Source organism: Coregonus clupeaformis, unplaced genomic scaffold, assembly GCF_020615455.1.
Source record: "Coregonus clupeaformis isolate EN_2021a unplaced genomic scaffold, ASM2061545v1 scaf1033, whole genome shotgun sequence".
Classification (NCBI taxonomy): domain Eukaryota; kingdom Metazoa; phylum Chordata; class Actinopteri; order Salmoniformes; family Salmonidae; genus Coregonus; species Coregonus clupeaformis.
In genome coordinates, this window is record NW_025534487.1 from 130,649 (window position 1) to 142,932 (window position 12,284).

Here is a 12,284-nt window from a genome sequence, read left to right on the forward strand (position 1 = left end):
AAAACCTGGTTGCCTCTGCCCAGGGGGCTGAAACTTCCCCTACAAATTGATCTTCCAGCAAGACAATAAACCCAAGCACACATCAAAATCAAATGGTAATTGACCACAAAATCCACATTTTGCAATGGCCATCTCTTTCTCGGACTTACTTGAACCTCATTGAAAACCTGTGGTTTGAATTGAAGAGGGCTGTCCATAATCGCAGAATGAATGTGAAAAAAATTCTCTATGGAGGAATGGTCTAAGATCCCTCGCAATATGTTCTTCAATCTCATTAACGTAATAGAAAAAAGAGTTAATTTTTATTACCTTTATTTAACTAGGCAAGTCAGTTAAGAACAAATTCTTATTTATTATTGTTTGCGTGCGGCCTACACCGGCCAAACCCGGGAACACACACTGGGCCAGTTATGCGCTGCCCTATGGGACTCCCAATCACGGCCGGTTGTGATACAGCCTGGAATCGAACCAGGGGGTCTGTAGTGACGCCTCAAGCACTGAGATGCAGTGCCTTAGACCGCTGCGCCACTGTTATCCTCACAAGGAGAGGGTGCACAAAGTGTTGAAAACAGGCGTGCCGATAATTTTAGCACTTATCTTTAAAAAAAATCTAATTGTTGGTAAGATACCGTACCTTTACATCCCATGCTGACACATCCATTATGATTAGTTCATTTACATTAGAGTCATTTTGATAACTAGTCAATGTTTAATAAAGTATATATTAATGTTCTACACAAAACCTAATACTTTACTACAGTACTTCCTTACTTGTTGTTGTGAGGGTTGTTAACACCAGTTGACTTTGCTTTCCATTTTCCAGCACAGTGCAGACAGTGACAGAGTATTCAGTAGCAGGTTGCAGGTCAGAGAGTGATGTTGTGTGAAGATGTGGTAGTGATGTGTGGTTCTGTCCCTGGACAGTGGTAGGAGATCTGGTAATGATGTTGGGTTTGGTCAATCCTGGTGGCTGGCTCCAGCTAACAGCAGCTGATGTGGTGTCCACTGAGTCAACATTCAGCTGGTCTGGAGCAGGGGTACTAAGGGAAAATACATTATTGTCAGTGCTATAGTTTAACTCCAGAAATATAGTTTACAGGAGGAAAAGTAGAATAAAGCCAGAGATAAACATGTCTTGCAATTCCTTTTGAAAGAAAGAAATAAATTAAACGCCAGAAGTCACAACAGAAGTAGTATTTGTAATGTAACAAAAATGAGTTTTCCGCTATATTCATTTAGCAACATCGCTTTGCCGCTGTTCAATTGTTTCATACGCCAGCAAAAATATATAAATTAAATGTTTCTTTTGGATTATAAATACTCACAATAATAAGCATTTCTACACTGTACTTTGGATAAGGTTAAAGCAAGCAGAGGCAGTTCAACTCTTTCCATACTGTAATACAGGGTTCCCAAACCTTTTGCCCACGACCACATTTGATATCAAACAATTCTCGGACCCCAACTATAGTAACTTGACAAGGAATGCCCACTACGCATTTCAATATTACTTTCCTTAGTTTCAACCTAAGAAATAAAAAGGTGTACAGCCATGTACAAACAGTACAAATACAGCAAAAAGCGTTACAGCCCACTCAACATGTGGTAGAGTCGCATAGTACAGATCTGACTCTGGGTGATGACATCATCAAAGGGGAAAGATCACGGTCAATGCCAATAACCATGCACATGAATAGTAATCATACTATACTGCAGGTAAGTACAACACATATTCAATGTAATTATGTATATCAACCATTAACAAAAATATAGTTAAATAATAGCCAATGCTTACTTTTTTATTTGAGGCTATCGCAGTCAATTGCAAAACATTCTGTGCCTTGCAAAAGTATTCACCCCCCTTGGTGTTTTTCATATTTTGTTGCATTACAACCTGTAATTTAAATTGATTTTTATTTGGATTTCATGTATTGAAATAGCCGAAATCGGTGAAGTGAAATGAAAAAAAATTACTTGTTTCAAACAATTCTAAAAAATAAATAACGGAAAAGTGGTGCGTGCATATGTATTCACCCCTTTTGCTATGAAGCCCCTAAATAAGATCTGGGGCAACCAATTACCTTCAGAAGTCACATAATTAGTTAAATAAAGTCCACCTGTGTGCAATGATCTGTCACTTGATTTCAGTATACATACACACACCTGTTCTGAAAGGCCCCAGAGTCTGCAACACCACTAAGCAAGGGGCACCACCAAGCAAGCGGCACCATGAACACCAAGGAGCTCTCCAAACAGGTCAGGGACAAAGTTGTGAGAAGTACAGATCAGGGTTGGGTTATAAAAAAATACCAGAAACTTTGAACATCCCACGCAGCACCATTAAATCCATTATAAAAAAATGGAAAGAATATGGCAACACTAGAAACCTGCCAGAGAGGGCCACCAAAACTCACGGACCGGGCAAGGAGGGCATTAATCAGAGAGGCAACAAAGAGACCAAAGATAACCCTGGAAGGAGCTGCAAAGCTCCACAGCGGAGATTAGAGTATCTGTTCATAGGACCACTTTGCCGTACACTCCACAGAGCTGGGCTTTACGGAAGAGTGGCCAGAAAAAGCCATTGCTTAAAGAAAAATAAGCAAATACGTTTGGTGTTCACCAAAAGCATGTGGGAGACTCCCCAAACATATGGAAGAAGGTACTCTGGTCAGATGAGACTAAGAATTGAGCTTTTTGGCCATCAAGGAAAACACTATGTCTGGCGCAAACCCAACACCTCATCACCCCGAGAATACCATCCCCACAGTGAAGCATGGTGATGCCAGCATCATGCTGTGGGGATGTTTTTCATCGGTATGGACTGGGAAACTGGTCAGAATTGAAGGAATGATGGATGGTGCTAAATACAGGGAAATTCTTGTGGAAAACCTGTTTCAGTCTTCCAGAGATTTGAGACTGGGACGGAGGATCACCATCCAGCAGGACAATGACCCTAAGCATACTTCTAAAGCAACACTTGAGTGGTTTAAGGGGAAACATTTAAATGTATTGGAATGGCCTAGTCAATGCCCAGACCTCAATCCAATTGAGAATCTGTGCTATGACTTAAAGATTGCTATACACCAGCGGAACCCATCCAACTTGAAGGAGCTGGAGCAGTTTTGCATTGAAGAATGGGCAAATATCCCAGTGGCTAGATGTGCCAAGCTTATAGAGACATACCCCAAGAGTCTTGCAGCTGTAATTGCTGCAAAAGGTGGCTCTAAAAAGTATTGACTTTGGGGGGGTGAATAGTTATGCATGCTCAAGTTCTGTTTTTTTGTCTTATTTCTTATTTGTTTCACAAGAAAAAATATGTTGTATCTTCAAAGTGGTAGGCATGTTGTGTAAATCAAATGATACAAACCACCCAAAAATCTATTTTAATTCCAGATTGTAAGGCAACAAAATAGGAAAAATGCCAAGGGGGGTGAATACTTTCACAAGCCACTGTAAACTGGGGAGTTTTTGAGTCGTTCAGTCAGAGTTTCCTCTTGATTGCTAGATATAGCATAAATTATTTGTTTCACAGTGTTATCTGACAAAGGTATTGATGTGAGTTGCAGTTCTTGACACACTCAAACCGATGCACCTGGCACCTACTACCATACCCCATTCAAAGGCACTTGAATATTTTGTCTTGCCCATTTACCCTCTGAATGGCACACATACACAATCCATGTCTCAATTCTCTCAAGGTTTAAAAATCCTTCTTTAACCTGCTTGCTCCCCTTATCTACACTGATTGAAGTGGATTTAACAAGTGACATCAATAAGGGAACATAGCTTTCACCTGGATTCACCTGGTCAGTCAATGTCATGGAAAGAGCAGGTGTTCCTAATATTTTGTACACTCAGTGTAATTGTACGCCACATCTTAAATGACCACAGAGACATGATACAGGAAGTAGGCAGGACTTTCATAGCATGTTGACTGTTTTGCAAAATAATGTAGGTCTCTTTGATTGACTGGCTGACTAACCAATCACAGTGTCTCCACTGCATAGCAACTATCGTTAACCACCAGGAGTCCGACAATGTTTATGCTCACATTGCAAATCATAGCCTTCAAAACTGGTAATTTCCATCTAAAATAAATTGTTAAAAGAACATGTCAATTGAGCACTTGCTGTACTCGCAAAAATGATTCCCCAAAATTCAGTGTGTTAAATGTATTCAGAGATGTTTATTTAAACTTTATTTAACTAGGCAAGTCAGTTAAGAACAAATTCTTATTTACAATGACGGCCTAACCCGGACGATGCAGACACAATTATGCGCCACCCTATGGGACTCCTAATCACAGCCAGCTTGTGATACAGCCTGGATCCGAACCAGGGTCTGTAGTGATGCCTTTAGCACTAAGATGCAGTGCCTTAGACCACTGTGCCACTCAGGAGCCCAAAATTCCAGGGTGTTTAATAGTCACATGTACAGGGTTGTAGGTGTAATTCCCGGGTACAGTGAAATTCTTAAGCTCCGAGCTCCGATAATGCAGGACTAAGTGAAATAAAACAATTACATTTTTTTAACAATACTAAATACATGATATCAACTTTAGCAGTGATGAAACAATTAGAGAAAAACACTAGAAAAATTAGAAACCTACAACGTTTTATCGGAACGCGAGGCGAGGCCCTCTGTCGGCAACATCTTAGCCAGTGGCCTATAATAAGTGAATTATGCACTAATCCTGGTGAATCAACAACAGCCAAATGGAAAATCATGTACATTTGTATTTTTTGTAAAATATTCCTGAAAGAACAAGTGACCTCTTACTTGTGCAGATGGTTGTAGAAACAGGTTCACTCTGTTCCCCATTCTTCAGCACAGTTGAGACACTGACAGTGTATTCAGTACCAGGTTGCAGGTCACAACATTTTCTGTGGCAGTATTCAGTGTACTCTTCTTGGGGATCAGTTATTTGGCTGCAAGAAAATCACACTTGTTATTTGGAGAAGAAAAATCTTAGGCATTTTAGTAGGACAGAATGAGGAAATGGATTGAATCTAATTTCTTATGATTATTAACACACCACCCAGCTTTTGAGAGGAGCTGGCAAGTAGTTTCTGGAGACTTCCAGCAAATGTGCTAAGCTAACAAAATGCTACCTTCAACTTCCTTCAAACTGCACGCAGAGACATACAAATGGTTTCCATGAGTTTATCTGACTCTAGGTAAGTAGGAAAAAATATTTAATTCCCCCAAATCCCTTTAACTTTTCAAATTGAATGCAAAAAACACCAAACTAATGTACTTCTATATAAGATAGGATTTCTGAATGTCTAAATTGTAGAAAGTAATTTTTTCCCAGGAGAATTATACAATTTTATGGGATAGTTCAGAGGTTTTGAGAGCTCTTACGTTTGGATTTTGGATCCTTCTAGGCCTCTGGCTACCCTGATGAGGAAGTGATGTGGGATTTGCTCCATTCCGTGAGCCTTACTCCAACTAATGGTGAGGGAGGTAGGTTTCAGCTGGTCTACCTTCAAGTCACCTGGTGCTTGGACCTCTAAGATACATTTGAAACAAAAATGTGTTTTACGAAGGCATTTGAAAATACAGTCAGGTCCAACATTACAGTGGGGAAAAAAAGTATTTAGTCAGCCACCAATTGTGCAAGTTCTCCTACTTAAAAAGATGAGAGAGGCCTGTAATTTTCATCATAGGTACACGTCAACTGTGACAGACAAAATGAGAATTTTCTTTACAGAAAATCACATTGTAGGATTTAAATGAATTTATTTGCAAATTATGGTGGAAAATAAGTATTTGGTCAATAACAAAAGTTTCTCAATACTTTGTTATATACCCTTTGTTGGCAATGACACAGGTCAAACGTTTTCTGTAAGTCTTCACTAGGGTTTTCACACACTGTTGCTGGTATTTTGGCCCATTCCTCCATGCAGATCTCCTCTAGAGCAGTGATGTTTTGGGGCTGTCGCTGGGCAACACGGACTTTCAACTCCCTCCAAAGATTTTCTATGAGGTTGGAGATATGGAGACTGGCTAGCCACTCCAGGACCTTGAAATGCTTCTTACGAAGCCACTCCTTCGTTGCCGGGCGGTGTGTTTGGGATCATTGTCATGCTGAGAAGACCCAGCCATGTTTCATCTTCAATGCCTTGCTGATGGAAGGAGGTTTTCACTCAAAACCTCACGATACATGGCCCCTTTCATTCTTTCCTTTAACCGGATCAGTCGTCCTGGTCCCTTTGCAGAAAAAACAGCCCCAAAGCATGATGTTTCCACCCCCATGCTTCACAATAGGTATGGTGTTCTTTGGATGCAACTCAGCATTCTTTGTCCTCCAAACACGACAAGTTGAGTTTTTACCAAAAAGTTATATTTTGGTTTCATCTGACCATATGACATTCTCCCAATCCTCTTCTGGATCATCCAAATGCACTCTAGTAAACTTCAGACGGGCCTGGACATGTACTGGCTTAAGCAGGGGGACACGTCTGGCACTACAGGATTTGAGTCCCTGGCGGCGTAGTGTGTTACTGATGGTAGGCTTTGTTACTTTGGTCCCAGCTCTCTGCAGGTCATTCACTAGGTCCCCCCGTGTGGTTCTGGGATTTTTGCTCACCATTCTTGTGATCATTTTGACCCCACGGGGTGAGATCTTGCGTGGAGCCCCAGATCGAGGGAGATTATATAGATCGAGAGATCTTTTATACTGATAACAAGTTCAAACAGGTGCCATTAATACAGGTAACGAGTGGAGGACAGAGGAGCCTCTTAAAGAAGCAGTTACAGGTCTGTAAGAGCCAGAAATCTTGCTTGTTTGTAGGTGACCAAATACTTATTTTCCACCATAATTTGCAAATAAATTCATAAAAAATCCTACAATGTGATTTTCAGGAAAAAAATTTCTCAATTTGTCTGTCATAGTTGACGTGTACCTATGATGAAAATTACAGGCCTCTCTCATCTTTTTAAGTGGGAGAACTTGCACAATTGGTGGCTGACTAAATACTTTTTTTCCCCACTGTATTTGCACCCTTGATAAAGATCAGCAAAAAATACTATTTATAATAAATAGAAATACAGAGCTATATTGTATGCCACATATTTTTTTAATGATTTTATTTTAGAAAGAGATTTTGTTTATCAAGTAATATTAATTTTTTCTCAAAAAGATAGGGGTAAAAGTTATTGGCACCCCTAAAGATTCTTATAAATAAAAACAAAACAAATTACATATGCATTAACATTCTCATTTTTTAAATTAATCTCAGTTTAAGGAACTGTACTGTGGCCTTCCATGGCTTCCTGTTTCACTGGGGTATAAAAATGAGGTAACACGCATGTCAAATCCCTTAGTTAACCATCACCATGGGAAAAGGCAAAGAACTCACAAACGAAAAGAGACAAATGGTTGTTGACCTTGATAAATCAGGCAATGGGTACAAAACCAAATATACCACTTACCACTATTATGGCAACAATTACGAAGTTTAAAACCACTGGAACAGTGACAAAGTTGCCTGGTATTGGACGCATGTTTATCTTGTCCCCACGCACAGCGAGGAAGATGGTTCGGGGAGCAAAGAAAAGTCCAAGGGCCATAGAATTACAGAAATTGGTCGCATCTTCGGGTCACCAAGTCTCCAAATACAACATTAGACGCGATCTCCATGCCAATAGGCTATTTGGAAGGGTTTCCATAAAAAAAGCCTTTTTGATTGAGAGTAACCAACCAATGTAAACGGCATTGGCACTTGGATTGGAACAGGTGCTATAGTCAGATGACATGAAAATTAAATAAGATTGTATTTGTCACATGCGCTGAATACAACAGGTGTAGACCTTACTGTGAAATGCTTACTTACAAGCCCTTAACATTTACATTTTACATTTTAGTCATTTGTAGCAGCTCTTATCCAGAAGCGACTTACAGGAACAATTAGGGTTAAGTGTTGCTCGAGGGCACATTTACGTCATTTAGTAGACTGATCTTATCCAAGAGCGACTTACAAATTGGTGCATTCACCCCACAGCCAGTGGGATATCCACTTTACATTTGGGGGGTGAAGGATTACTTTATCGCCTATCCCGGTATTCCCTTAAGAGGTGGGGGTTCAAATGTCTCCGGAAGGTGGTGAGTGACTCCGCTGTCCTGGCGTCGTGAGGGAGCTTGTTCCACCATTGGGGTGCCAAAGCAGCGAACAATTTTGACTGGGCTGGCCAGGGAACTATGCTTCCGCAGAGGAAGGAGCCAGCAGGCGAGGGTGGATGACTAATGCCCTCGTTTGGGTGTAAGAGACTGATCAAGGCTAAAGTACGGAGTGCCGTTCCCCTCACATTGCTCAACTCAACCAACAATGCAGTTCAAGAAATAGAGTTAAGAAAATAGTTACTAAATAAAGTAAAAATTAAATAAAAAGTAACACAATAAAATAATAACGAGGCTATAGGGGGTGCGGTACGGAGTCAATGTGTCAGAGTACAGGTTAGTCGAAGGTAATTTTGTACATGTACGTGAGGGTAAAGTGACTATGCATAGATAATAAACAGCGGTAGCAGCAGTGTAAAAACAAAGGGGGGTCAATGTAAATAGTCCGGGTGGCCATTTGATTAATTGTTCAGCAGTCTTATGTCATATTCTCACATATCTTTGCTTACAACCTGCTTAACGCGTTCACATATCTAACCTAAAAAAGGTCTGAGGTATAGGCTATAGGTTTTCCATCATACGGTTTATCAGACCACACGGGACACAGCATTCTCTGAGGTCTCAGGAACTTGTGACAATTCAACATTGAGCTGGCTCAAGCAGAATTTGTAGAAATCCCAAGAAGTTTCTGTTCTCATTGCTCAACTGTTTATCTATTAGCTTAATATCAACCAACATTTGTAAGGATGTATATACAGGTACTGTAACTGCCAAAATAAAGGAAACACCAACATAAAGTGTCTTAATAGGGTGTTGGGCTATGTGGGGATCTATTTTCTTATAACTAGATGTGATGCCTAGCTTAGAAAGAATACATTAATGATTAAACATAATAGGTTTGTGCTGTACTGATATAGATTGTTTAACATAACAAGCTGTGATTAATGTGAGGAACCGTTAGGGGGTAGGCTGAGACAGACTTGTGATTCACACAGACACACACACTGCCTCTTTGTTAAACCGCTCAAGGACAAACTATGTCTGAGGTTGCTGACTCGAGACAAGTTGTAAAGATAACAACTAATGCCTGGCAACAGTGAAGCGCCAAGGGGCTGGGACCAGCCTGAGCACCAACGATAGGTTGGGTAATTTAAACCACACCCAGCCTATACTCTGACAGGCCCAGCTTGGAGCAGGAACTATCTCTGTCAGAGTATTAAAATAATAATTTTGGGTTGGGACAGTTAGTTCTCTGACTGCCCTGCATGGTTTTTCAGTGGGCCCGTATATACGAACATCATATTTACCATTCAAGTGTTTGCATTAATTAAAATACTAGTCTATTTTAGAAGACGTGTATTGACCTCTTTTGTTCCAATAGCAGATTTGAATTGGCGCAACTAACAATTGGTGACCGCCAAGCGTGATCTGGTAGAGGGACTTCGCTAGGTATTGTCCGGCCGATTGGATATTGCTGTCGTCGGACGGTGTGTTTACAAAAAGAGTCTGTACAACTAAAAACAGGTAAGCAGACACCTATTGTTATATAACTAAAGTTCTGCACATTAGCTTTATCCAAATTAATTTTGTGAAACACCTGTTTGATGTAAGTGAACTAAATTATGAATTATTATACAAATTATTATGAGTAGATAAGCACCATATTGTGACATGCAAACTTATGGTAAATGTGAGTGTTAAACCATGGTATTATAGAGTATTGTTCCACTGACACGTACCAGAGGGCTAGGTACGGCTAGGATCGGGGAAAATACTGAAACCCTCAGGCTAGGACCACCAGGGTGGGAACTGAGGGTATAGGGAATTATTGGATTAAAAGTGTTGCACTACTGACACGTACCAGAGGCTAGGTACGGCTAGGATCGTTTACATTATATTTTAGTCATTTAGCAGACGCTCTTATCCAGAAGCGACTTACAGGAGCAATTAGGGTTAAGTGCCTTGCTCAAGGGCACATTTACAATCATTTGCAGACGCCTTATCCAGAGCGACTCACCAATTGGGTGCGTTCACCTATAGCCAGTGGGATAACCACTTTACAATTATTGGGGGGGTAGAAGGATTACTTTATCCTATCCCAGGTATTCCTTAAAGATGTGGGGTTTCAAATGTCTCCGGAAGGTGGTGAGTGACTCCGCTGTCCTGGCATCGTGAGGGGAGCTTGTTCCACCATTGGGGTGCCAGAGCAGAGAACAGTTTTGACTGGGCTGAGCGGGAACTATGCTTCCGCAGAGGAAGGGGAGCCAGCAGGCCAGAGGTGGATGAACGCAATGCCCTCGTTTGGGTGTAGGGACTGATCAGAGCCCGAAGGTACAGAGGTGCCGTTCCCCTCACTGCTCCATAGGAAGCACCATGGTCTTGTAGCGGATGCGAGCTTCAACTGGAAGCCAGTGGAGTGTGCGGAGGAGGGGGTGACATGAGAGAACTTGGGAAGGTTGAACACCAGACGGGCTGCGGCATTCTGGATGAGTTGTAGGGGTTTAATGGCACAGGCAGGGAGGCCAGCCAACAGCGAGTTGCAGTAGTCCAGACGGGAGATGACAAGTGCCTGGATTAGGACCTGTGCCGCTTCCTGTGTAAGGCAGGGTCGTACTCTCCGAATGTTGTAGAGCATGAACCTGCAGGAGGCGGGTCACCGCCTTGATGTTGGCGGAGAACGACAGGGTGTTGTCCAGGGTCATGCCTAGGCTCTTCGCACTCTGGGAGGAGGACACAGCGGAGTTGTCAACCGTGATGGCGAGATCATGGAACGGGCAGTCCTTCCCGGGAGGAAGAGCAGCTCCGTCTTGCCAGGGTTCAGCTTGAGGTGGTGATCCGTCATCCATACTGATATGTCTGCCAGACATGCAGAGATGCGATTCGCCACCTGGTTATCAGAAGGGGAAAGGAGAAGATTAGTTGTGTATCGTCAGTGTAGCAATGATAGGAGAGGCCATGTGAGGATATGACAGAGCCAAGTGACTTGGTGTATAGGGAGAAAAGGAGAGGGCCTAGAACCGAGCCTGGGGGACACCAGTGGTGAGAGCACGTGGTGCGGAGACAGCTTCTCGCCACGCCACTTGGTAGGGAGCGACCGGTCAGGTGGACGCAATCCAGGAGTGAGCCGCGCCGAGAGATGCCCAGCTCGGAGAGGGTGGAGAGGAGGATCTGATGGTTCACAGTATCAAAGGCAGCAGACAGGTCTAGAAGGACAAGAGCAGAGGAGAGAGAGTTAGCTTTAGCAGTGAGGGAGAGCCTCCGTGACACAGAGAAGAGCAGTCTCAGTTGAATGACCAGTCCTGAAACCTGACTGGTTTGGATCAGAAAGGTCATTCTGAGAGAGATAGCAAGAGAGTTGGCTAAAGACAGCACGCTCAATAGTTTTGGAAAGAAAAGAAAGAAGGGATACTGGTCTGTAGTTGTTGACATCAGTGGGATCGAGTGTTGGTTTCTTGAGAAGGGGAGCAACTCTCGCTCTCTTGAAGACGGAAGGGACATGGCCAGCGGTCAAGGATGAGTTGATCAGCGAGGTGAGGTAGGGGAGAAGGTCAAATGAGGAGATAGACAGATGGGTTAGGGGAAAAATTGAGAATGTCCACTTGGGAGAGGGACACTTACAATTTTAGATAGTATTGTTCCACTGACACGTACCAGAGGGCTAGGTACGGCTAGGATCGGGGAAAATACTGAAATCCTCAGGCTAGGACCACCAGGGGTGGGAACTGGGGGTATAGGGAATTATTGGCTTAAAAGTGTTGCACTACTGACACGTACCAGAGGGCTAGGTACAGCTAGGATCAGAGGGACACTTACAATTTTAGATAGTGTTGCACTACTGACACGTACCGGAGGGCTAGGTACGGCTAGGATCAGAGGGACACTTTAGAGTATAGGGTGTTGTATGAATGAGAGTGTGAATGATCCCAGTGTAATAAAAGAGTGAATGCGGGTTATTAAAATGAATAAACCTGTATACCTTGATAGAAAACTAATTAGGAGTTAAAGAAGTCCGTGGTTGCTTAAACCGTATAACCCGTTAATAACAATTGGGAATATAAAGGTAAAAATAATGAATAACTAGTATGACTAAACTGAAACATTTGAACTGATATAACTGAACAGTAACGTTTGATGTTTGACATAGCATAATACTGGTTTTAAA

The 12,284-nt window shown here is 42.1% G+C and overlaps 2 protein-coding genes across 2 annotated transcripts in view; both read right to left on the reverse strand.

Moving 5' to 3' along the window:
• The window catches only part of LOC121536024 (up-regulator of cell proliferation-like), a 46,863-nt gene extending 45,995 nt beyond the window's left edge, over window positions 1-868 (reverse strand). The window contains exon 1 of the mRNA XM_041843301.2: window positions 772-868. The gene's annotated coding sequence lies outside the window, so the exon portion shown is untranslated. The remainder of the gene's footprint in view (window positions 1-771) is intronic.
• A 3,200-nt stretch (window positions 869-4,068) lies between these two features.
• The window catches only part of LOC121536025, a gene marked incomplete at its 5' end in the record, with an annotated part of 55,588 nt that continues 47,372 nt past the window's right edge, over window positions 4,069-12,284 (reverse strand). Inside the window, 3 exons of the mRNA XM_045217367.1 lie at window positions 4,069-4,088; window positions 4,780-4,928; window positions 5,365-5,512. Coding sequence (XP_045073302.1) covers window positions 4,069-4,088; window positions 4,780-4,928; window positions 5,365-5,512 — 317 coding nt within the window. The remainder of the gene's footprint in view (window positions 4,089-4,779; window positions 4,929-5,364; window positions 5,513-12,284) is intronic.